Source organism: Vulpes lagopus, chromosome 5 (genome assembly GCF_018345385.1).
Source record: "Vulpes lagopus strain Blue_001 chromosome 5, ASM1834538v1, whole genome shotgun sequence".
NCBI classification, from domain to species: Eukaryota; Metazoa; Chordata; class Mammalia; order Carnivora; family Canidae; genus Vulpes; species Vulpes lagopus.
Window position 1 is genome coordinate 111,572,319 of NC_054828.1, and position 26,267 is coordinate 111,598,585.

Consider the following 26,267-nt stretch of genomic DNA (forward strand, 5'->3'; position numbering starts at 1 on the left):
TTTTTAAGGCAGTTATAGCTGCCCAAAGAGGCATAGGACTCCACCTCGTAAGTGCCTGGCAATCATCGACCTCTCTAATTGCCATGTGGACAAAGAGGTGGAAATTTAAACAAGGGAGATTTTGAAGTCTTAGTGGAAGATGGAAGGTGTCATGGAAGCGCCAAGGCATGAGAGGCACGCAGAGACACGTGAGCACAGGCGGCTCCCCAGGCAGCATAGTCCCTGAAGCCGACAGAAGCCCGTGTGAACGTTCCCAGCAATCCTTGACACTTCCACAACCGGGGGACACAGCCGCTGTGCAGAAAAAGAGAGACACGTCTTTCCATGGTGTCTGCTTGGGCAGAAGAAGTTCCTAGAAGGCAGGGGCACTGAAACTTCTGAGTGCCCTGTCCCACAGGGCCCAGCCCTCTCAGGAAGGAAAGGAGGAGCTACCCTCCTCCTCCTCTTATTGTACTTTCTTTACCCTCCCCCCTTCCAGACATGGAGACAAAGGCTCAGAGCAGTTAAATGGCTTTCTTCAGAACTCAACAGCCACTGAGTAGTGGCCACAGGCTGGGGATTTAGGGCTCATCTTATGCCCAGTCCCATGCTCTCAGGTCCTCCAGAGAATGAGGCCCACACACCAAACTCCTCCGAAGCAGATTTGCAGTGACCGGTGCAACGTCAGGGGCCAGTTCTCAGCCAGCTGCCAACCGCTACAAGCATGAACTCACGATAGCTCTGCCTCCCTATCATCTACGCTGCAAGGGAAGAGCGGCCCTGAACAGATGTGCTCCCTTTACCCTGGGCAATGGGGTCCGGGCTGACACCTCTCAGTTCCTCATCTAACAACCTGGGTCTCTTCAGGAAGAAAATCTGGAGATGGGATCATCCACTTATGTGCATGCCTCCGTTTTTTTCAGAGGCCCTTCCTGCACATGATCTCATTTGCTCACCTGGACAATCTTAGCGATACATTTAATTGGTTCTTTGAAGATTCTTGGGTTTCCAGAGCCAACCTGTTTGAACAAAATACCCCCAGGAAGGGACAGGACCTTGAACTTTTATTGGCTCATACCTTGGCAGTAGTTGGCAGCTAGCTGAGAGGCCCTGAGAAGGGGGAACAGGATTAGGAGGGGTTGAAAGAGGGTCAAGGGGACAAGCAGGAGAAAGGAGTCGGGGCAGCATTACGTGCCAACCACTGGCCCACCTCACCCCGTTGCAGAAAGAGGCTCCAGCAGAGCCATTTCCCTGCTTTGCCCATCCACCAGAGAGACCAATTCCATCCCCAAGGCCAAAAATAGAAAAGTCTAGAAGAAAAAGAGAAGTGACAGGAGAGGTGGGGGGGGGGGGGAAGGATGGAATAAACCAACCATCAGAGGCTCTTCAATCTTAATTCATTTTATTCTACAAAAACTACTCAATTGAAAGTGGAAAAGCTAACCAAAAAAAAAAAAAAAAAAAAGTTTTAATATGTTCTTTCTTCCATAGCAGCAAGCTTTGTCTAACAAGCTTTCTTTAGTGCAAATACTGTAGGCTTGTATTACAGTAAAATAACAAAACAAAACAACAACAGAAAACACCACCAGAAATGCTTCAGAGCAGAGCTACTCCTCAATTTTCAAAGCTATACAAAGACTTTTGAGCTTGTGGTCCTGCTTGGAGAGGCCTATTTGGAAGCCTTTCCAATGGAACCATTTCACCAATACTTAAAGAAGAAGAAGGAGAAGGAGAAGAAGAAAAGAAGAAGATGCTCAGAAAGGTAATTCAATTCCCCGTAGAGCTATAGGAATCTTGTACAACTTGTTTGCCTCCAGAATCTTATAGCAGACTTTACTCCACATCAATGACATATCTCAAATACAGATGCACAGAGCTTATGCTTTTCCACTATATACCAAAATACGATATATACATCTCTCACTGCTGAAAAGACACCCTGATACCTATTCTTTATACAAAGGCGAATATTTTCTTCCTCCACATCAAGTAACCACAAACTAAAATAAATGGAATAAACTTTTAATCATACAGAGAAAATAATTTTTGAGGAACAGGGCAGGATCTTTCCTTGTATTCTCTTACAATGTAGACTTTTTGGTGACCACTGTCCCCAGAGGAATGACAATCCATCTTTAAAAACAGAACCATTTTATACAGTTTATACAGCACATGTCACAAATCATTTTAGAAACAAAAAAAGCATCATTAGCCTAAATTTTTTTTTAAAAAATGAAGAAAGAGAGGGAGAGAGGAACCGAGTATTTTAATGCTGTTTCTCATCAGGCTTGGTACAACACAAAGATGTAAACATTTTAAATAAATAATAAAATAAATGTCAATTTCTTCTCCCCCTCCCCTTCCTATCCCCCACTCAAAATTTGACCCAGCCTTTCCTGAACACATCAGCATTGGAAAATGAAAGCCCTCTGTTGATGTATGGCCAAAACACTAGAAGCATGAAAAGATGTCAAATGAGTAGTGGGATGACTGAATTTTTAAAAGTAGCAAGAGGCACACCTGGAAACGTACACACACATACACACACACGCACGCACACATCCAACCTGTCAATAAATAGTGAGATGCTGGCTTTTAAGATGAATGCCAAGAAGACTCAACAAGCAGAAAGTAGCAAGACCCCTTAAGTTTTAAAAAGAAAGTTACACACGTCACATACCTATTGGTCCACAAATTCTATAAGGACTCAGATTACCCCTCCAACCATCTGAGGAGTGCAAAGGAGCACATCACGAGGGAGAGGGAACAGAAGTCTGGAGGCGGGAGGATATGGGGGGGGGGGTGTCTTTGAGAACCAACCTCAGATTGAAGGCAATCTTGCCTCAGATCTTTGAAGAAAGACCTTTTCACCTCCAAGTGTTTTCATTCATCCATTACTTGGGGGCCTTAAATAGGGGATACCCTCATCCCTTAGTCTTATCCTAAAGAGGGTATATTTACAAAAAGTGCCTAACACAGTGCCTGGCACATAGTAGGTGCTTATTCCTTTCCTTCTTAAAGGGGCCATGTGATATCTGATCCAGAAGGAGACCGACCGGAAAGAGAAATGGTGAGATTGCAGAAGCACTGCTGGTCCATCAGGGTAAGGGGAGAGAAGTTCCAATGCTTATGGTTTGAGCCCTCCCTTAGACTCAGAGCCAAGTGGGAGCAGAGCAGAGACTCTACCCCAAAGCCTGAGAAAAAGGAAGCAGTAGCCTCTGATGGCTCTTGGCTGAGTTGCTTGTTTGACTGGCCATGGTGGACACACCTGGCCTTTCTCACAGGCAGAACAATGATTTCTTTCTGAAAACTCCCCCCGTGAACTCTCTGCTTACAGCTGGCTCCAGCAGTTGCCTAAGCTTCACCTGGGATCTCCTCTCTTTCCTGTGTCAGCAGCTGTCCCCAACCACTCAGCCAGGAAGAGGACTGATCCCAGAGAGGCCAGCCAGGTGGCGGAGAGGACTGTGTGGTGCATACTAGCTTGTCAAGGAGTGCCTGCCCTATGCTGTCCCAGAGCTGCCTGCAGCCCAACTGGAGTTCACACCAGCTGCCTCACGGCTGGGAACACAGGAGAAGCACAGCAGTTTCCAGCCCAAGCACAAAGGCACCCCCACTGCAGCTGTTCCTTTAGTTGGAGCCACGGAGGAGAAAGCAGCAGGCCTGGCGTCTGGTAATTCTGAACAATGGTGTGTGTGCATGAACTCAGAGAACAAGCCAGAAGAAGTAAAGAAGGACGTGCTCATGAGTTAGGGGTGAATATTCAGCCTTCCCCAAATAACCTCTGGCTTTGGGGAAGCCAAACACTACCTCCTAGAACAAAGCCAGAGGGTCCTGAAGGGGACAGTTTAGAGGCTTCTAAAGGCCTATGGATTGGTAGATTTTGGCCTTCTGCTGGTCCCAAAGCCAACACAGCTTGAAATCTGAACAATAGCCAAACTGTCTCAGGAATGTCCAGCCTGGCCCCGAGTCACAGACTGGGTCCTGCTTTGGGATCAGTGCTGTGCAAAGTGGGACACAAAGGGTCTTTTAGAAATAAAACACCAAAGCAGCTTCATTTAAGAAATATGTATACATATATATGCAAATATATATGTATATATATGCAGAAAAGAAGCAAATAGCTCGCAATTGGCCACAAATACCTCTTGAGATGATTAAGCCTTTCAGAGCTGAGCACACCCCGGTTTTCTTGCTATTCCTGGCTGACTTCTGTGTCTTCAATTAATCTGAAGACGCCAGAAACTCAATTGCCCAATCTAATAAGGAGTGCCCCTCCCAGAACCTCTGGGAAACCTGGAGGGCAGCCTCATAGCCAAGGAATGTGGGAAATAACATTTTTAAGGGATTTTTGGACAAAATCCTTTTTTTTTTTTTTTAATCTCCACGCTCTGCATGGCCTAACCTTCCAAGCATCCCTTCAGGTCATAGCGGGCTGTAGCTCCATTCCGTGCTCCATAGCATCTGCTGCTCCATTCCGTGTTCCATTCTAGTGCATGGAGAGGGGATGGGCAGGAAGGACCAGCTCTGAGGCCTGGGCGTGTGAGCTAACGTGTCACAGCGCTCTCTGAATCTCTTTCTCTCTCCCCTCCCCCAGACGAACTTTGAAATTTAACCCCCACTGGGTTTGATTTAAATAATATCTATATAATTTTAAATTATCATACAATGATCTCTAGAGCTGAATCACAACAGCGGGGTCTCCCCCAGGGCACTAGCCCAGCAGAGGCCAATCCTAGAGGGTCAGCCAGAGCTATGCCCTCAGGAGGGAAAGGCTCAGAGGGGTGGGAAGCAGGGACCATGCTGAGCTGTGCTCTTGCAGGAGGTCGGGAGGACTCCCCACTCCCTACCCCACAGGAAGGGGGCACCTCTCCAGCAGTGGGAAGCAATACATCTTATCTGATTTCAGCAGCCCCCAGGAATGGCATGTAAGCCCCAAGCCTTAGCAACAGCTCTGGGCCAGCGGTTCACAGCTGGCTGGCCCGACCTGCAGAGCACTGTGGGGGTTGGAGTATATAAAAAAGAAAGCACTCCATCAGATTGTAGGGGACCACAGAAGGTAGAAAAGGCCTGGCATCTCACTGAGAGGCAAATCCCACTCTGCCTCCCTCCTTCCTCCCCTACCTTTCCATCCACTGCAAAAGTGCCTTTGAGGCTTCCGGAAGGGCCACCTGGCAGCAATCTGGGGAGGGGCCAGGCCCACGCTCATTAAATCTCCGTGGGTGGCGTCACCCCGAAAGCCAGGCTGGGGTAGGGCAGAGCCAGTAGGGACCTGGAGCGACATGTGGTTCCTAGGGAGGGACGCCTCCCTGGTCTAGAGAGAAGGGTCCAGGGGCAGGATGGCAAGGCAGTAATTATAGGAGACGTCCTGCTCAAGACACCAGGTAAGGGAAGCTGCCTAGGACACCTGCGTGGCTTGTTGGCACTATTCCTGCCCTGGTAATTAGGCATTTGGCAAACCCAACCTGCGCCCCGGCTGTCTCACTCACACCCTGTTTTCTGGCCAAGCCGCTCCTCCAAAAAGTTGTCTCCAAGGATGGGGAGGAAGGGTCCTCCGAGCCTCCCAGCGGTGGCAGCATTTCCTTGAGAGCTCAGGGAGCCCTGCTGGTGGTCCTGGAGATGGTGGTGGACCGAGGAGTGTCAAGGGAGGGAAGGTTCTGTATTGCACATTGACTGTCCCCTTCCGGACAAGTCAGCCCCAGCAGAAGAGTCCGTCACCTGCTGCCCATCTCCAGAAATGAAGAGCTTTAATATTCAGACCACCCAGATGAAATGTCATGGCAAATTTGATAAAAACCAAGAGGAAGTGAAATTGACACTGGGGGGGAGGAAGGGGTGAAGAGAGGGAAGGTGAAACCAAAAGGCACTGAGCATGCCGGGCGGGGTGGGGAAGGACACCGTCACTCCAGAGATGCAGCGTAACAATGGCACAGGATTGGTCCACACCCGCTGCAGGCTCTTCAGAAGCTGGAGAGATGCCTGAGTCCACCAAACCAAGTTCTCCAAGGCTTTTCAAGAAACAGGATTTGCTTTGCAGGATGCACGAGGGAGGAGGTCCTGTGACTTCTAAGAGATTGCTGAAGCCCTCGGGCGCCTCACCACCAAACCCCACCTAGGTCTCCCTCGAGCTGGGAAGCTCTCTGGCAGGGTCCCCCTCCTGGCCTCACGGCCCTGGAGCACTTGAAGGTGCTGGTCCCTGGGAAGGAGGCAGAGACGAGGACCCCCTGGGAGCTGGGTTACAGAGCCAGTAGGGTGGGGGAGTTCAAGGAGTCCGATGACTGGTCCCCACTGCTACTGCTTCTGCGGTGAGCCTTGGAGCAGGACTCGGAGGGTGATGCAGGTGACTCCTGTTCCAAGACGCTGGGGTAGGTGAAGACGAGGTTCGAGGTGCCCGGAGTGATGGCAGGCGTGGAGGTCACCACGATGGGGGTGTGCAGGGGCTCCTCCCCGTAGAAGCCCCCAGCAATGCTAATGGGCTTGATGACAGAGCGCTGGGCCTTGTCTAGCCCGGCGGACGAGGATGAGGGGCTGTCCTCTTCCAGAGGCTCCTGTTTCACCACCACGGCACCCACTCCACCGCCCCCACCACGCAGGGGCTGCAGCCCAGAGGCAGGGGGTGATCGGCGCTCCTCGGGGCTGATCTTACACACGGGCCCATGGGCCACCAGCATGAACTCCAGCTTTTCCTTCTCCTTCTGCAGCTCAGCGATCTCTTTCTGCAGGCCTGACTTCTCCTCCTCCAGCTCCTCTGTCTCCTGCAGGAGGGGAAAGAGAAGTGTGTGAGGGACAGGAACTGGCCAGAGATCTGCTAGGGGTGGGAGGTTTGAAACCAGCTGAGAAAGGGAAAACCATAACTGTGCTCAGAGGACCAACAGTGAAAGCAGGCAGCTCACAACCCTGGCCACACACCCCACTGCTTCTAAGTGACCTGGAGGCTCAAGATCACTTTCATGTCCAAAGCTCCAGACTGAGAAAGGAGGAAAGTCGGCTTGGAGGAAGGATGAAACAACAATTAGCTGCCACGATTGAGGGCTTACTTTGTGCCAGACACCGCAGAACAATCCTCCAGAAGATTTCTGAAGCAGGTATTTTCCATCATTTTGCAGACAAGGAAACTGAGGTTCAGAGAGGTTTAGTAGTCTGCCCAACGTCACAGAGCAAGCAGGTAGGGCAGCCCAGACTTGACCCCGACAGATCTGACTCTAGAGTCCATCTGCTACCATGCTCTGGTACCTCACTGCCAGGACTGCCCCCAGCTACCCTTGAAGGGTTACAGTGAGGTGTGGGGGTAAGGGAGCATGGCATGTAGTTTCAGCCCTCTCTCCTTCTCACACTCCTTCAACCCCATCCAGCCCGCCTGTGGGTGCAGAAACACTGAACTCTAAGCTGCACACACGAGCCAAGGACGGCGCCAGGCTGGCAGGAAGCACTCCAGCAGTCCCGGCTAAATTGTCATTGCCCCACTTCCCTTTTTTGCTCTAATTTCTGAAGCATGTGATTCAGGGCACACAGAACCCTCAGAGAACATTCCGTTCAGTCCCCGCGCTTTAAAAGATGAGGAACCCGACAGGCCCCGAGCAGGCACGTGAGGATGGCAGGGTCCCCCCACAAGGAACTCAGCCCCTTCCTCTGACGCAAAGCCAGAGAGAAGCAGCAAAAGCACGTGGAGGGAGCAGGTATGAAAGATGCAGAGGTGTGTGTCACGGGCCTCCTCCCACTTTTCCCCGAACACAGATTCCTGTTCAAGAATGCAATGATACGGGCCAGAGCTTCACGAAGCAGTGTACAGCATATTCCACAGTGAAAAAAAAGTTTCCATCTGTCTCAAGGGTCTGATGAACGTCATGAGCTTCTGAGAGGTTTCCTGTGGAGGATGTGGCTCAGGGGCCTGGGTGGCTAGGGCGGGTGGGGCGGCGGGGGAGTAGGGTGTGAGGCTTCTGGGGGAGGGAGAGAAGAGGAAAGCAGGGCGCCCTGGAGGAGGGGCTATTCTGGGGCTAGTGTAGGGAGCACCCAGGCTCGACCCAGAGGACCTGGCTCCTTAGAAGGTAAGTGGTGGGAGGACTCCACTGGGGGAGTCTACCCAGGGATATCAGGTCACTAAGGGATCTCTTCACCTAGTGACAGAGAGCATCTGCTTGCCCTGCCGATGCTCAGACACACACCTCCACCGGACACTCCCATGGGCCACGGGGAATTCATGCAGTACATATTCAATCCCCAAGAGGTAGGGCTCCGAGTCCCGGATGGACAAAGGGAAGCTATAAGCAGGTGGATGGTCCCAGGAGCATTCAAAGTCACACAGGAGGTGCAAGGTAATTTGTGATTTCCAAAGCCCCTCCCTGGCCTGGTCACCGTAAGGACCGTCAACAGTCTCTCTCATGTCCTTGCTTTGAAAACATTCCACCCAGAAGAGTCAGTCCTGGCTTTGGGCTTCCTCCACAAGCCATTCAGCCCATCCTAGGGCTAGGCCCTGGAGGGAGTTACGTGAAGTTGGTCAGGTCAGGCTTTTAAGAGGGAAAGGCAGGGCCACGGCCCCCAGGTGTGGGCAATTAGGCAGCAGGGGAGAGTGACTCACATGGGCAGAGTGAGCTATCAAGGTGACAGCTTCAGGCTCATAGCAGAGGTGGGGAATCCTTCTGCCCATGAAGGATATGAGAAAACCCCAAGACAGTACCACTCAGCTGGCCCATGTTCACTTCCATGAGACCCAGAGAGCTTCAAACCCAGCAGAGGTGCAAGAGGCCCAGACAGCAGGTCTCCCCCTGCCCAAACTGGATCACTTTGGATGATCTGGCCACTCCTGCTGGTGGTAGGGATGGGGGCGGCGGGAACCACGGGAAACAGCCCTGGAGTGGGTAGGTCCGGGACTGCGCTGGCTCCCAGGGCCTAGCAATGCCAGCACCCTCTACCATCTGACAACCATGGGCCCCGGGAGGTCCGAGAGCAGGGACCGCTCAGGTGCTGAGTAAGAAAGGGTGCTAGGCCCCAGGAGGCTGTTGAGTCGTTGAGTCGGTTCCCTCCCTGGGCCCAGGCTGGTGGGCCCTCCCTCCCTCTCCCCTTCCCTCTCTCTTCTTTAATCGGGATGGTGCTAAACCCATGTGTTCAAAGGGCTGTTTCTGTCCACCCTGACTCATCTCTAGGCCACTAGTGGACAAGGAGAGGGTGGGAGGCCAGGAGCCCCAGGCCTCTTGCTCTTGTCCACCCAGAAGTGCTCCCACCCCACACAGAGCTCCTCACCGCCTGCAGCTTTTCCGTCAGCTCCCGCCGTCGGTTCCGGCACTTGGCCGCAGCCAGTTTGTTCCTCTCCCTCCGGATTCGACGTTTCTCCTCCTCTTCAGGGGACAGCTAGAGGCCAAAGTCAAGGACCATGATTAGGTTTGAGTAAATGCTCCACCAGCTTTTGTTTTCTAACTGTATTTTAAGAAACTCTGCTGAGAGGCACCTGGGTGATCTCAGGGTTGTGAGATCAAGTCTCACTTCGGGCTTTGTGCTCAGGGTAGAGCCTGCTTGGGATTCTCTCCCCCTCTCCCTCTGTCCATCCTCCTCATGTGTGCACGCATACTCTCTCTCTCTCTTTCTCTCTCAAATAACTCAATAAACTTTTAAAGATACAAAAAAAGAAACCCTTCCTTTTTTGAGTGTGCAGGGAGAGAAAGGCGAGAGGGTGGTGGCTGGCATGAGCAGTTCCAGAATACGTGGCTCACTGCTGTAGCCACCAGGGAGGACACTTAGGGCTGAACCTACCCTGGAAGGTGACATCCCATGTTTGAGGGGAGGCCAGGGCAGCCATGTGTCAGGGACTCATCAGCCTAGGCAAGATAGTAGCATTTATCATGCCAGCCCTGATTCAGTGCCAAGGACAGAGAGAAGAAGCTGGGGCCTCTTCCCCAGAGTCCCCTCATACCAGCCAGGCCTGGCCCCACCCATTTAAATAGCTTCTTCCAAACCCTGGCTAATTACTCCTCCCCACCACCCTGCCAGCTCTGCAAGCCTCATTATCCCAATTTGGTTAAGTAGCTAGGCCGACAGTAAGAACCACCCTGGGGGGGTGGGGATGTTCTACTGCCAGGGGGTAAGCCAAGGATGCCATCCCACTCCCAACTTCCTCTGCCTTCCCTAGAGTGCCAGCTGCTCAACGTTCAACCTGGGGGACTCGCTAGTGGGCCTGGCACAATGCTAGGCTAGACAGGACAGGCAAAAGGAGAAGGAGCCTTCAGGCACATTCAATCCTGCTGCCCACCACATCCATTCATTCAACAAATGAGAAACTTATATGTGCCAGGCATGGTTTGAGGGGTTGGAGATTTATCTGAGAACCAAATGAACAAAAATCCCCCTGCAGAGTTTACAATCTAGCTCCTTACAAGGAGGCTGGATAGAGGCCTGTGACTCATGCCCTAGGGCAAGAACTCTGCTCCTCGACACAGTGCTGACGCTCTGTTTACGTATAGCCCTTCCTGTGACCCCAGTGCCCCTCGCAGGCTGAGGTGACTCGAGGAGATGGCTGTGGGCCAAGGCAGAAAATAATTCCAAAAGAAAGGCCATCCCATGCAGTTCTCAGACAATGACGGCATACCTACTATGTGCCAAGCACAGTACTGGGGGCTTAGAAGATTGCATGTGGGATAAGATCTGGGTCCTACCCTCAAGGGACAACATGGGGGCGAAAAGCCAAAGCCACTTTTGGAGGAGGTGAGAAGAGGTGCCCCAATGAGAGATGTTGCCTCACTGCCAGCCACCCCCTGAGGGAGGGAGTTGTGGCCCTGGCTGGGCCCAGGTCAGAGTCCATAGTGCTCGCTACAGCCTGCAGTTCTATTGCTGTCATGTCCAAGATGGCAAAGCAGGGCACAGCATCAGAGAGGAGGATCCCCACCCTGTCTACACAGAGGAAACTCCGTGGCCCCAACCAAGGTGCCACATAGTCTTACATCAAATGCTCCAAACATTGGCATGGAAGCAAGCCAGTCAACTAACTGTTCAGAAAGAACCTCTCTCTGAGGCATCAGGCCACCAGAGCATAGAGAGGCTCACCTTGCCTTCCCAACTTTCAAATCCACCCCCAGCCCCCATGTGGCCCCCCCGAGGTGGGGGCAGGAAGCCTAGTGGGCTATAGGGAGACCTACCAGCTTCCCACAACTGCCAGGAAGGTCCCTGTCTCCCAGGGCTTCCGCTGTGTTCCTGCCTTGCCTTGTCCTGCGTCTGCCTCTGGGGCCTCCTTCACTCCCGGGACACCTTCCCCATGCTCCTTCACAACCTCCCAGATGGCACTGCACTGGGCTTAAGAGCCAGGCCCAGCTCAGCCCTCACCGCCTCTGTTGTCACCTGCAGTGGCCTCCAGCTGGGGCACAGAAAGCCCGCCCAGTTGGTAACGGCCCTGTTAGCTCCCTGGCCCCTTCCAAAGGCCTGCTCTTAGAGCCCATGTTCATCCTGGCTCCACCTCCATCCTCAAGCCCTGTCTTCAGTCCCAGCCTCGGAAATCCTCCATCTCCCCCCAGAAAGCCAGAGGCTCCACATCCTCTCTTCTGAGCAGTCCACGGCGGCCTGAGAGCAGAACACAGATACGGCGTTTCTGTGTGGCTGTGGACAAATCACTGAGCCTCATTTCCCATTTAGAATATGGGATTGCGGGACACCTAGGTGGCTCAGCAGTTTGGTGCCTGCCTTCGGCCCAGGGCGTGATCCTGGAGTCCCTGGATCGAGTCCCACATCAGGCTCCCTGCATGGAGCCTGCTTCTCCCTCTGCCTGTGTCTCTGCCTCTCTCTGTGCATCCCTCATGAATAAGTAAATAAAAATCTTAAAAAAAAAAAAAAAGAATATAGGATTGCTAGGACCTGTCCTATCTTCCAAAAAGTTTCTGTCGTGATTAGATGAGATGCAGTGTGAAAGCCCTTTCTACTAGAAAGTGCTGGGAGGGAAAAGATATAAATCAGAGGTCCCTTTGCTGATGCTTTCTCAGAGCCCTGAAAGAGTCCAGATGAACCGGAGATCCAGAGTTCACCCACTTGGATACCTTTTGCTCTGTGTGTGGGTTGGCTGCCCAGCTGAGGTCATGAGGCCACCTGGCTGAGGTCCTAAGTACTTGCTCCTCCTAAACCTGTCTCAACCTGAGCCCAACAGTTACCAAGAGAGCCTGCTGGCCCTGCTGCAGTCCTGCATTTGAGCAGTCCTGGGTTCTCTACTCAAAGGGCTACCAGGGCTCCCCTTGAGGCCCAGAAAAGCCCCTCATCCTTCACTGACGACGGGCAGAAAAGATGAAGAGATGGTTGTAGTACATTTTAGCTTCCCTTCCCCCTTGGCAGCTTCCGAACAACTTTTGGCCTCCTGATTAGCCTAGAAGTCTCTCCCCTATCTGTAAGATATGAGGCAGCTAGCGGGAGCTGTCAGCATAGGAAGTGTTGAGGGGTGGTGACACCAACAGAGTTACAACTCTAGTGTGTCAGCGCCACCACGTACCTACCCACAAGCCACACTCTCTGTTCCCCGCCTTCTCAGTCGCCACCACTGGCCTCAGAGGAGCCTCTGGGCAAGCTCTGAGGAGGCTAGCGAGGCACCATGCTGGTTCTGGGTAACAGGCTCCTCTCCCTGGCAGGGGTCAGGAAGGCGGAAGTCTGCTTCAGAGGAAGACCCTCAGGCTAGGAACCCAAAGAGCCAAGGTTCCAGGATGCTACTGCCCAGGTCTCCTGTGAGCTGCTGGATGATTGTCTGAATTCCTAAGTGATGTGGGATAAAATGCTCCTGGCTCTCTCCCTCCCTCTCAGAAAAGGAAGGAAATTCTCCAGACAGATTGTCTTAAGGCACGCCTAGGTGGTATGCTGGGAAAACCACAGGGCTGAAGGTCAGAGGAGGTGGATCCCAGCCCTGGCTCTGCCACTAACTCATGGTGTCACCCTAGACGGGACCCTTCTCCTTTCCAGACCTCTGTGTCCTCATCTGTGAAATGGGTACAGAGGGGAAATTGGAAAAGCTGGTCTCCTAAGTCCCATCCGGACGCCAGCTTCTAAATTTAGTGTGAGCTCGGCCCAGAAAGGAATGGAGAATGTTCAGCACATCGTACGTTTTGTCCTGCTAGCTCGAAAGTCCCTCACAAAACTGGCTCTCACTTAGGGGTCACTTCCATAACATGGTACCAGCTCATCAGTGACTGTAAAGCTTGACACCTTGGGCTCCTGAAGGAAGCATATTTTATAAAGGACAGTATGATTACCATTACTGCAATGTTGACAACTACAATTCTGGAAAGTAACAGTGGGGGAGAGGGGGATATCGGCCACTTGTCCCAGGAGCAGAAGCCCAGCAACTGCAAGCAGCAACTATTAGAGTGTCCACAACTCTCCACATCACCCTGTGGGGTCCTGCCATTAACAGAATAAACCAGTGTGTAGGGGATTCAAGGCCCAGCTTTGTCCTCAGAGGAATGGAGATCCTGTGAATGCTTCCAGTTCCTCAGAGTAGGAACCCTTGTAATCTTAAGCACCCTGGGGACTCTTGGCCCTGGATCCATGATTCTCCACAGCAGCCCATGTGCAAAAGGTTTTTGTATTGGGAAACTGTGGACCTGGGATCCCAGAATGCAAGTGGATGGTGGTAACTGATAAGAGTGATTCTCCAGGCTAATATTTCATTTCAAAGAGGGATCCTACTGCTAAAGTATTTTCCCTTCCCTGGATCCATGGGGGCATGGTACTGTAGAAAGAGCACCGCACAGAGAGTCCAGGGAACTGGGTCCAGACTTCCTCACTCTCTTGCCAAGTGGCCCCAGGCAGGTTTGTCTAGGCTCTGGTTGCATCATCTGTGAAGGACGACAGAGGCAGCTTTTTGAAGGCTCATCCCCTCTTATTATGCAGGACTCTGATTTCTGCCTTTGGGAATCAGGGGGCCCGTCGTTATCTTGGCTCACTACTAACACAGATGACATGCTTTTGAGTATATAGACAGTGTCTAGAGAGCAGCTTTCTGGTGTCCCTCCCTGCCAGGTTCTTTCTCAGAGCGGAGCCCTTTGAGGGGAGGACAAAGCTGATGTCTGACCTGCCCCCCCCCATCACACGCTGTTAGCTGAAGCAGCTGAGCAGACTCCAAAGACCCCAGAGTTACTGCACTTCTAGGACGGGCATTCCAAGTATTCAAAATGGGATCCTGCTCCAAGCCAGAGGCCTCGGAAACCAAGCAGGAATGCCAAGGACGGTGGGCCTGGAGGGTGACCCTTTGGGTCTGCGGAGTGTTTCACCTGCACAGATACCAGGTGACAATTAAGGACCAATCCACCAGAGCTCCCGGCCAGAATTTGGTTGGCCGCTTGGCCTGCAGCCCCTCTGCCATGGATCAGGGAAGGACACAGCTGTAGGCAGTCCCTAACAATCCTTCCCATCTGCTGACACCTTACCACATACAGTGTGTGTTCCCACATGTGATCTCATTCGCGTGGTAGTAAGTCCTGTCTGGCAGGTACCATTATCCCAATTTTGCAACTGAGGAAGCTGAGACTCTGGGATGCTAAGGGACATGAGCAAGATGACAGAGCCAGGCCTGAGTCTTGGGCCTCCAGCTCTGCTTCCAACAATGAGGGTCACGGGCCCCCAGTCCCGAGCTCCCTCTTGTCCTCAGTGCTCCCAGGACACTGCCTCAGCCCCTCACCGGTACACGGAAAGACACTCCATGTTATGAGGCTCCGAAAGCCACCGAGGTGGCTCCTTCACCCTGACCTGAGCTGTACCTGCTCATCTCTCCTCCTGCGGCCCACGGTGGTGCCAATGGTCTTGATCACGCCGGGTCTTGGGAGTGCCATGTGCCCAGGGACAGAGGCCAGGCCCGGCAGGGGGCTGTAGGGGTGCGAGCGGGGGTACGGGTTGGACATGGAGGTGATCACTGTGGGCTGCACCATCCACTGCAGGTCCTGGCTGGTCGTGATAGCGTTGATGGTGGGGATGAAGGCGCTGCCTGAGCCAGGCATATCTACCCGAAATTTCTGAAATGAGGAGAAACAGAGTATTGAGTCAGTAAGTACCCCGCAGAAGAGGACAAGCAGAGCTAGGAGGGAGAGCAGAGTCAGTGCCTGTGGGGCCAAGCTCGGAACACTGGGTGGGCTTCCCTGGACATGCAAGAATGAGTGGGATCTTAACTATTCCTGAGGCCCCATGTCAAATCTGTTCCCCTGAGGGCCTCGGGACCCCATTTCCAGGTGGCTCATGAGGATGTAATCATATTACAGCTTTGGGACAACGAAGGTCACCAGGAAGCTTATTATACCTGCGTTTGTTACTTCCCAAATAGGTGTAGGATGGAGCTGTGACCCGATCCAGGGTGAGGCCAGGTCTACAAAAAGCTGCCTTCCAACTCATGAGACTGAAAAGTGGTAGCATTTGTGGCCAGATTTCCCTCTAAGTCCTTGTCCTCCTCCCGGCCCTTGACCACCATGTTGCTTAGAGTAGACACACTCTCTCTCTACCTACATATCTGTGTTCATAGATGTGTCTGTATGAAACATCAGTGCTGCTAGCTCAGAGTTTTCTCCTGTCTCTCAACTTATGCCCAGATCGTGTTGCAGAACTCTCCGGAACATACTGCAGGAAGCATTCTATTTAAAATATAAGATGATGACAGAGTACAAACACTAAAATGGGTCACGCTCCTTAGCAGTTGGTCTTGGCCTTTTTTCAGGGCAGGCTACTAGAAAGTGAGCCAAAGAAGGGAAGGACCTCCCTGCCCCCACACACACTCCCTCTCAGGTTTCCAGCTTTTCAGGGGAAAGCTCCGCTCAGGGAGTGCTTACCCTCAGGTGATTCCCGTCTCCACATAAGGGTTCTGCAAATTCTTTCTTCCCTAACCGGGTGGGTGACATGATGAAAGTCAATGTCACTTACTAAGCACTTACTAAATGACAGACACTGTGGTAGTGTTTGACCTCAATTATCTGATTACTTCTCACTCTGAGGTAAGAACTACCATTATCTCCTTTTTAGAGGCAGAAATTTAGGCGTAGAGAGATTAAGTAACTTGTCCAAGGCCACCCTGCTCATAAGTATGGGGGTCAGGATTCAAACACAGTTCAGCTTGATAAAGAGGCCAAGGTTCCCAAACGTGGTACAACACAAGCTGCTGTGCATGGCTTTTTTCTTCCTCGAAATCCAGGCCCAGGCACTGGTACCAACCCCAACTGCCCTCAGAGCATCAGCTCATCCCAGCCAGGAGCCCCTACAGACCATCCCTCTCACGCAGAAGGCCCCATAGGCCCAACCCCAGATAAAATGCTGCTATCTTTGGCATGGGTGCTATAGCATCCCCCCTATTTTGGCCTGGTCAGACCCAACCAGGAGTAGAAGTATTAACAGCAAGGCCAGCTGCCACCATTGTTTCTGTCCTTGGTGACGACACCTGGATTCCTGTTGTGTTAATCAAGTGAAGCTTAGAGCACCTCACAGTAACTGAGGGACCTGGGGACCCTTCCTTGCTCGTTCCCCTCCTGCCAGCTGCCTGACCATCTGGGTGGTGGAATGAATGTCTCTGCCTCACTTCTCAAACTGCCCCCTCACCCCCACCCCCACCCCAGGAGCCCCAGGGCAAGGGGCTCAGTGAAGAAAGCACAATCCAGCACCAGAGGTTCCAAGATTCCACGAGGAGAGCCACCAGTGCAACGAATTCTGGGATTCCGTGAAGTTACCCATGCAACAGATTCTGGAATTCTAAGAGAAGTACCAAAGATTCTGAGTCATCATGGAAGGCAAAGACAACTCGGCTTTTTATCAGGAGCTGACTGAGCCGCGTGTGTGTGTGTGTGTGTGTGTGTGTGTGTGTGTGTAGGAAGGATGCACTGAACGAAGAATCCAAGTGGGAAATGATCTTCAAGGAGAAAACGTAGACAACCGAGCCAGGCCTGAGGAGGCAGAGTGTTGAGAGCACGTGAGCGAGGCCGAGTGTGCAGAAGCACCAGAGGCCCAGTCGGCTACGTTTCTCCCGGGCGGCTGGATGGGAGGCGAGGACGTGGCAAGAAGTCAGCGCCGTACCTGGAGCCAGGAGACCTGGATTTGAGGCCTTCGCAAAACCACGGAGGGCTGTTTGCCTGTGTGTGAGGGAGAATCCGAACACCAAACTCACTGCACTGTCATTACAAGCGGCTCCTTATAATCACGGGCCATAAGAGCACACCAGTGGGTCTCGACCGTGGCTGCCTATTAGAATATTCTGAGGAGCCTTTTCCAAACACCAAAGCTGGAGCCAGCCTCACCATTAGAGTTCTAAAATAACATGTCTGGGGTGGGGTTCTGATAAGGTATTTTTCTTTAAAAAAAAATGCCCGAGGAGATTCTAACGTGCAGCCAGGGTTGAGAAACACGGCGCCAAACAAGGGCCGGGCGGCACCATCCTCCCCGTGCCGCCGCCATGATGGTGCGTCACTGTGTCTCCCCGCTCTGCTTGGGGCGGCTCCAGGAAAGACCGCCAGCTGCCCACTCCTGGGAAGCACCCAACATTTTTCTTCCATCTTCCTCCCCGAGTTAGGTTAGGTTCCGGGTATGAAGAACACCCGAGGCATCCAGCACGCGGGTTTAATGTGACCCTGCACCTCTGTGAGGGAACCGTCAGCTTTTCTCTCAGGACACCTTCCAGAAAATTCACTCGGCATCTCAAGAAACAAAAGAGCTCCTGTTTCAGCCTAAAGGAAGCAAGCAAGAAACCTGAAGCACGGCGTGGAGGCTAAGATCCCTGGGGAATAAGGAGGTGGCTCTCAGTCCCTCTGGGGCCTCTCCAGGCCCACCGCGCTAGGTCGATAGAACCTGCTCCCCGGCCTTCAGCCAGATTCCTTGCAGCTATGGCTCGGTCTAGACAAAACAAGACAGCAGTAAAAACAAGGCACTGGGTAATGACTGCCTCTAAGTGCATGTACAACTTGTTTCAGAGAGAGGTAAAGCCATCTGGATAACACACTGGCTCTAAAAAGTGCAGAGAAAAATGTCCCATCCCCAGAGGGGCCTGGGGCTGTGATCCAGAAGGCTTCTGTCTCCTGGAGGAGCCTCTCTGAGACGCTCCCACAAGTTTAAAGGAGATCTAGCAGCTGTGACTTGTCTCAGCTCCAGAGGTATTACCCAGAAAGCTACCCTGGTGTAGGAGAGAGGAGGTGAGGCTAGGAGTTGCTGGTCCTGGGAGTCAGCCCGGCACTCTTCTTTGACAACAGGCCCAGAAACCAGTCAAACCTCATGCTGGGATAAGTCACGGTTCTCTGTGGAAGGGTTGATACTGAACAGACACCAAGATGGGGTTTCTCTGCTGAAAGCGTTAGGGTAGTGAGCCCTGCTGCAGCACAGGTGTGTCCTGGGGGCGGGGGTAGGGGTGGGGAGGTAGAGGAGGGGACCCTGGACCTCCCTGGCATCCCCTGGGGCCCTCCAGCCCCCTTAGAAGGAAGCTCTCCCCCTCCAGGGACAGGATGGAAGACGCCGGGTGGCCAAGTGGCATTCCAGCCTGGCAAAGCCTCCAAATGCTTTATTTGACTGTGTCATCCTGTTGACTTCTGGGTGGGCAGGGATGTCTATAAAAGGACAAAGTGGCCCCCACCGACCTCCTCGAGCAGAGTTTGACAAAACTTTGGCTGTAAAAGGCCAGATAGTAAATATTTTGGGCTTTGTGGGTCACACGGTCTCTGTCGCAACCGCTCAACTCTGCCGTCTAGCGTGGAAGCAGCGGCGGACGGTATAAACAAACAGGTGTGTCTGTGTTCCATGAAACCTTATTTACAAAAATACCTGGGCCACGCTTTGCCGACCCCTGTTCTAGAGGACCATTCCCTCTCCTAATGCTCACATCGGGGGAAAAAAAAATAATAAGAAAGGAAATAAGAAAGCCAGAGAGAGAGAGACAGAGAGAACTCTTTCTTTAACTCAGGAAGTCTCACTCACCAGTTTGAATCTCCATACCCTAAAGCTGAAGTCTGAGCCCTTATAAGCTTTGCCGTGGGTCTGTGGGCATCATAAAAACCCTTCTTTATCCTGAAGTCCTTGGATGTAAGGGTGCCATGGGCTGTTCAGTCCTGTTCTCACAACCTACAAGGAACACAGCTCAGAACACAGAGCCCTAGAATCACCCACCTTCATCAGGTCAGAACAGTCCCTACAGCCTACCACTTTTTGATTTGGGAAAATGACCTGCCTGAACTTGACAGCTGGGCCTTGGATTCAAAAATAAGGGTCACAACCACAGTCTTTTCCATCAGGGTCTAAGAAGTAGGGTTTGGGTTCCCCTTTCCTGCAGACATGGGCAGGGCTTAGCCCAAAAACTCCTGAGCTAGGCAGAAATGGCATTTGAGGTGCACTGAGGGTCGGTGTTCTTGGCCCATCCACTCAGCCAGGCATTCTGCCATCACACTGATTCTAGACTGGGCCCTCAAGCTCTCAAGCCATGAACCCCATGAATATCTGTGACCTGTCTCAGCAGGCAGGCAGGTATGACTGTGCCTGTCTGGAAAGGGACTGGCTTCTTTCTCCTAAGAACCCCTTTTCAAAAATTTGCAGCATTGGGCATCTGGGCAGCTCAGTGGTTGAGCATCTGCCTTCAGCTCAGGTTGTGATCCCGGGGTCCTGGGATCAAGTCCCATATCAGAGCCCCCACAGGGAGCCTCCTTCTCCCTCTGCCTCTTTGTGTCTCTCATGAATAAATAAAATCTTAAATAAAATAAAATTTGCAGCATGGGAAAAGAAAAGTTCCAAAATGACCAGAGATTGTCTCAGGGGAAGAGGAGAAAGGACAACTGCTGCCTCAAACACCCCAGGACACCCAACCAAGGTCCAATTTGACTCCAATGCTATTTTTTAAACTGGGGATGTTCTCCAAAGCCTTCTATATGGAATTCAACCAGTCTTCACAGGTTCTGCATTGGGTATCACTTGGACCTTTCCTAGCTGAAGAAAGCCACTTGTGTCACAGTGGAAATAGCTCCTAAGAACTCATGATTTCCCCCAGATTTTAAAGTACACACTCTCTCAGGTGACCAGCCTCCTGTCAGCTTCCTCTCTTTCCCAGCTTCTCTCAGGAGAACCACCCTCTCCCCCTCGTCCTAACTGCCGGGGTGAAGCAAAGCAAGGAAGAAAAGAAAAACAAGGGAGGAACAAAGTGGACCTTACGGAGTTACCTCCCAGCTTCCCCAGTTTCTTTCCGGCCAGAAGCCCGGCTCTAAAGCATGGCAGGGGAGTGGGGGGCGGGGGGTGTTGGGGGCCGGGTGGAATTCTCACTATTCTGGGTACCCCCTTCTGCACTCAGTGCAAGGGCATGGCATCTGATCTTCCCTTCAACCACAGCAGGGTGAGCCTGGCCAAGTCACTGCCAGGGAGAGACGGTGGTGGGCAAGAGAATGCCTGTCTTCCCTCTCTGGCCCAGTGAGTCAGAGGGATAGAGTTACCGAGTGGGGTTTGGAACAGATCTATTCGCCTCAATCAAAGCAGCTGCTGTCCTGTTGAAATGTAGTGACCATCAAAAGACACCGCATGCAACATGTCCACAAAGTAATGAGGCTTTTTTTCCTCCCTTTCAACAAATAGAGCACAATGAATTCTCAAAACCAGTACCTTAATTCCTGTTTAATAGAGGGGGGAAAAATCTAAAGTATGGATGGCAAAAGTGCCTCCTTTGCTGTGCCTTGTCTTGGTGACTGCTCTCCCAGGCGGACTCTTGAAATCAAGATCAAAATGCCTCGGGGTCCCACTGTGCTTTGGACCCAGCTGGATCACCAGTGCCTTCTATGTCAGACTCGATTCCTTCTATGTCCCATCTTTCAGTAACTTCCAAATATCAAAATTCACCCTCAAAAGGACAAAGATTTGTGAGTAGGGACGGTTTTTGAAGGAATCTGCTGAAGGCGATTCCAAAAGAGGGGCGTTGTCAAACGTGAGTCTGACAGAGCCACAGCAGTCAAAGAAGTGGTTAGGCTCCTCCAGGAATAATTACAAAGAGCACCACAGTGACCTGGGTGTATAAGTTCTGGTGTGTTTGCATAAGTTAGGAATGAAAAGGGGCACCTGACTGAGTGGCTCAGTCGGTTAAGTGTCTGCCTTTGGCTCAGGTCATGTTCCCAGGGTCCTTGGATTGAGCCCCCGCATCAAACCCCCGAATCTAGTCCCCTGCTCAGCTCCCTGTTCATGGGGAGCGTGTTTCTCCCTCTGCCCCTCCCCCTCCCGTGTTTTCGCTCTCTCAAATAAAATCCTTAAAAAAAAAGAGAGAGATAGAAACAAAACAAACAAAAAAAGAGGCTCCTAACTTGACACCTTGAACAATAAGGCAGGCAAAAATAAAGCAATGGAAAATTCAACAGCCACTCAGACAATACATGACTGCTACTTTACCCAGTTCACTTTGATGAAAAAGTGACACTGACTTCCACCAACAAGAATCAGTAGAACAGACAAATTCCTGGGATAACATTTCGTTTGATCCTAATCTACAACATCTACAAGATCAAAGACACACACAAAAAAAAAAGTGGGGGGGGGGGGAGAGGGGCACCAAACCCTTAATATCCACCTCCCACCTTCCCACCAATTCTGAAGACCCCCCCCCCTCCCAAACAATCCCCAGGGTCCTAATACAAACACGTCAAGAAAACAAGCCTTGGGAAGTTGAAGACATTGTTCCTGGCACCCTAAAGAATAGACCAACATCGAAATAGGGAAAGAAAAAAAAAAAGCACTCCTTTTTCAACCAGGTTTTATTTAGAACAAATTTTTTTTAAAAACTGCATTTCAAAGTCAGGCAGCTCCTAGCGAACCACTGTTAAATATATGGCATTTATTTATCCCGAATTAAAAAGAAAAAAATCCTAAGAATTCCGAAAACTCACCAAGTTAACACTGTCTGAGGCTGGAAAAATACCTTCCCCAGACAGCTCTTCTAAGAATGTCCGGTAGGGGGCACTAAAGAGGTGTGATTGGGACAGACTTGGGAATCACAGTCATTTCTGGTAAAAGTTCTTTGATGTGAGGAATGTCCCAGCCTGGTACAGTTGGCAAAAGTTCACTCCGGGGAATTTTGTGTGTGTGTGTGTGTGTGTGTGTGTGTGTGTCTGTCTGTCTGTCTCTTGGGAAAGGGCGGTTGCCGAGGACGAGAGCTAGTCTGGTATTCCTTGATTCCAGAAAGGAACTGTCCCTCTTGGTTTATTTTCACAAGTTATCTGAGGAACAGACAAATGGCAGCCTTGGAAAAGTTCTGGGTCTTGTTTTTGTTTTGTTTTTTCATTAAAAGGGGGCCCAGCTGATGAAAACAAGTTATGAAATGACCTGTGTTTGTGTAACTGGCTGATTGCGTAATGCTCAGGCTCTGAAGCGGTAATAGTCGAGCAGCCAGGCAGGGCATATATCTGGGAGGTGTTTTCCTAGGAAAGTTAGAAGAGAGAGAAAACAACAACAATAAACAGAAAAGGCCAGGAGGGGGAGGTGTATGCAACTATTATTGACAAAACAAAATCGCCAATGACCAACCTTTGAGATTAAAACTATAACTGGAACAGGAAATATTTTTCATGCTTCAAGTTCCTGCCATATACAAGAAGAGTGGTTTTAACAAAGAGTTATCTGCCCCCCACCCCCACCCCTCCGAAGTCCCTGGAACTCATGGCCATGTGCTAAAATCAAGCTTTATTAAGCTAAGAGAGAAGAAAATTCTGGGTTGAGTACACAGCAACAAACCTATCGGGAATATGAGGCCCCACGAACAAACAGATCAGGAAAAAATAATATTCACTGGCCCAAGGGAAAAACCAGAGAACCCTCTCTCTTATACCGACTGGTCCACTGAGAGGCCACAAAGGTGGAAGGCCCAGCCCTAAATGCCAGGAAAGCCTCCCCTTCAAGGAAGCAGAGAGAAATAAAGTGATTACAAGTTGTATCTGGTATGTAATAAAGTTACCTTGAGCCCCAGATCGGGTGGGGTCCTAGCACAGACTTGGGAAGTTAACAAAAGCCTCTCAAGTCAATCCTGAGGACCACAGAACAGCTTTGCTCCAAGTTGGAGCCAGGATGGAAAAACCTCCCCCCCCCCTCCTCCCACCCCCTCCCCTAGGAGTGGACAGGCTGAGAAACTTGTCCAAAGCCGCATTACCTTGCCAATCCCTCTGGTTTGAAAGGCACCTCACTCAAGCTGCCGGGCCAAGCAGGCAGGCGTATATGCGAGAAGCCCGTGCACTAGTTATTACTAATTGCAAAATCCTCATGTGTTACAGCATGCTAGGAATTAGCCCACAGCTGCTTTTTGCTTCGGTAATGAGGCCCCATTACACCCTGCTGGACTGAGTTCTCTTCCTTCTTCCTAGCACTGGTTTCCTGTCTGATTTTCTTCCAAAACAGGGAATTGCCTCCGCTCACATCCTGGGCTCAAAGCCCTAGTGACACAGATTATTCAGTTGGGCCACTGATGTCCGGTCTGACTTCCCATTCAGGCCCCAGGGTCTGGGCAAAGCCAGGCAGCAAGATTTTCATATTACAGTGATAACTGCCACAAACCAAAATAAAACAAAACAACAACAACAACAACAACAAAAACCCACAACAGCAGAGGGACAAGATATCAAATGATCTCTTTTGGATCCAGGGAAGAGAGGGATGTTTTGGCAGCTTGTTGAATTGAAGAGTAAGGGAATGGGTATAAATGACTCCAACCCATTGCCTAATGATATTTGGATTCAATTAAAATCACCAACAGGACTGGAAAGCAAACAAAATCGCTTTTAGGACAAGAATTAAAACTCATCACCTTGGTTCTCATTATTAAAGGGGTGCTGAATGCACCCCCTCAATGCACAGACTAGGTTCTCTAGGGTGGGCGCTTATGAAGATGCAGGGGACATAGAGAAAAGCCATTCTGGGGACTCACCAAGTATGGGGAATCACTTTGGAACAAGGTATCCCTCTTCAGATCCCAAAGAGAGCCGTTTTTCCATTTTATTTTCTGGCAGGATCCACCACACTGGGCTAAGCCCACCCCAGCCCCTCCTGGCTGGCTGGCTTCTAAGAAGCCAAGGCCACTGCCTTACCAGAGCAACTCTTGGCTGCAGCCAACCTGGCTAGAGACTCCACAGATCCTGACCAAGATGGGCTTCAGGTTGTAGTGGCCGTGTTTGTTAAGCCAGCTCCCTCTGAAACCTGGGGGCGGGGGGGGGGGCTGCTACAGAGGGCAGACACCCCACCAGCACCACCACCCCACCAGCACCACCACCCCACCAGCACCTTTCTGGTATTTATAGCCACAGATCGCAGGCACAATCCTTCCAGTGCAAACCAGTCCGGCTGCTTTAGAAACAAGTTGTTTTTCCGCTTCCAGAACCACCCAGGAGCCTAAGCAAAGGTCTCTTCCCCCCCCCCCGCCCCCACTTCTCTCTGCAGGCGTCCTTGCCCCAGGTACCCCCCAGACCGTCAAGGTGCCCCTTCTGGCGGCAGCACAAGCTCCTTCTCTGACCCTAACAGGAGAGAGATGGGCGCAGGGACACAAAGGGGCAGGCCCCGAGCCTCTCGAGGCTGACCTCCTCCTCCCCTGACCTTCGCACCCTATTCCCAGAGCGACAACCCTCGCCCTCACTCTGGATTACTTGGAGGAGCCCAACCATGTTTCCGAATCCCTAACCTCTTTCAGAAATTAAGACTGATGGAGAGCGGGGGGGGGGGGGGGGGGGCTTTCCCACAGGAATAGTGTCCTTGGATGGGGGGGGCAGTGGGGGCCAAGATTTGTTTTGCCCACCACGGAGCAGAGGGGGAGGAGGGAGGGGTTTCTGGGGGAGCAGCTAACAGGCTCCTGCGAAGGCGACGCCGGGGGGCCGGGGGGGCCGGAATTCCCGGAGCGAGCCTGGGTGAATGTAGTGTGAGCCGGCTCCTCTAGCCCACTCCTCGCTCCAGTTTTGTTTTCTAAGTGGTGGGAGAAGCAGGGTGTACAGGACAACGGGAAGATGCAAAACTTGCAACGGTGACCCGGTAGGAGTGTCCTCGCCAAGCCCAAAACGGGGGGAGAGGGAGCAGGAGGCCGCGGCGGCGAGAGGAGGGCGGGGGCCCGCCCCGCCGTCCCGCCGCCCCGCCGCCCCGCCGCCAGGTGCACCCGGCCCGCACCTACCTGCTGGCCGCCGCCGCTGCTGTAGGACTCGGCGTGCGCGGGAGAGCCGCTGCTGCCCCGGGACGAGGTGTCAAAGTTCCCGGGATAGTCCTGGTACATGATCCGCGGTGGGGGCCCGAGAGGAAACAGGGTGTCTTTCTTCCCCGCCCTCGCCGCGGCCGCGCACCGGCTGCTGCGCGCTCGCTCCCTGCGGCCGCGCCTGGGGCTCCGGTCTCGGCTGCCCGGCGTCTCCGCGGCGGCGGCGGCTGCGGGCGGGAGGCGGCACGGCCCGGGGACCGCGCCTCGCAGGGCCCGCGCTGCGCGTCTGCTCTCGGCCGCCCGGCGCCTCCCCGCGCGCCCTCCCGCTCCCGCTGCCGCTGCCGCTGCCGCTGCCGCTCCCGCTCCCGCGCGCAGCCCGCGCCCCGCCGGCACCGCCCGCCCGATCAGAGGCTGCGGGGCGGACAGAAACGGAGCCCGCGGGTCCCGCCTGCCGGGTCCGGGGGCCCCGACTCCAGACAGGCGGAAAAGAGAAAAAAGCGAAAAGAAAGGCTGCCCGCCCGCCCGCCGGGAGAAACTTCTATTTCCTCCTTTCAGAAAAGGAGCGGAGAGTAAACTTCCTGTGGCTGAGTCGCCGCCGGAGTTTCGGAGCCGCTCGGACACTTGCGGGGAGAAGGGAGCCCGCGCCCGGCGCGCGCGGTGCCGGCTGCGCTGCTGAGAGGGACGCGGCCCCCGCTGCCCCGCGGCCCCGCGACCCCGCCGCCCGGCGCCCCCTGCACCCTGCGGCGCGCAGCTCCCGGCCCCCGGCCCCCGGCGCCCGGCTCCCGGCTCCCGGCGGGGCCGCCTCGCCGGCCGCGCCTCTCTCCCTCTCTCCCTCTCTCCCGGGCCCGCCGAGCGCCGCTCACTTGCTCGTCGCTGCGCTCGGAGCCCCTGCGCTCTGCCCGAGATGAGTCACTACAATGGCACGAGTTCAACTCCACACTCTTTATTCTCCAGCCCCTGTACCATGTGGATTCACTCACGTCAACCCCAGACTCCACCTTGCAGGGAGGAGCGCGCGGGGAGGCGGGGAGGCGGGGGGGGGGAGGAAGAGGCGCGGGCGGAGGCGGGCGCAGCGCTCCCCCCGTGCCCCGCTCCCGGCCGCGCTGACGCCAGCCGCACAGCCCGCGCGGGGAAGGGGGGCGGTGGCGGGGCCGAGCGCCGGGCGGCGCGGCTCGGGGGCGCCGAGGCGGCCCCGGCCCGTCCCCGC

The 26,267-nt window shown here is 53.0% G+C and overlaps 1 protein-coding gene across 4 annotated transcripts; it reads right to left on the bottom strand.

Moving 5' to 3' along the window:
- Positions 1 to 1,985: 1,985 nt before the first annotated feature.
- Positions 1,986 to 25,987, bottom strand: FOSL2 (FOS like 2, AP-1 transcription factor subunit). Of its 4 annotated transcripts, none has more exons than XM_041754805.1 (4): positions 25,043 to 25,987; positions 14,688 to 14,939; positions 9,214 to 9,321; positions 1,986 to 6,731 (listed from the first exon to the last, which is right to left on the bottom strand). In XM_041754805.1, the coding sequence occupies exons 1-4, from the start codon at positions 25,139 to 25,141 to the stop codon at positions 6,213 to 6,215; spliced, it is 978 nt and encodes a 325-aa protein (XP_041610739.1). In that variant the 5' UTR covers positions 25,142 to 25,987; the 3' UTR covers positions 1,986 to 6,212. The 4 variants fall into 4 exon arrangements, with proteins under 4 accessions (XP_041610739.1, XP_041610740.1, XP_041610741.1 ...); XM_041754806.1 differs by lacking the exon at positions 25,043 to 25,987 and adding an exon at positions 23,976 to 24,545; XM_041754807.1 differs by lacking the exon at positions 25,043 to 25,987 and adding an exon at positions 22,426 to 23,962.
- Positions 25,988 to 26,267: the final 280 nt, after the last annotated feature.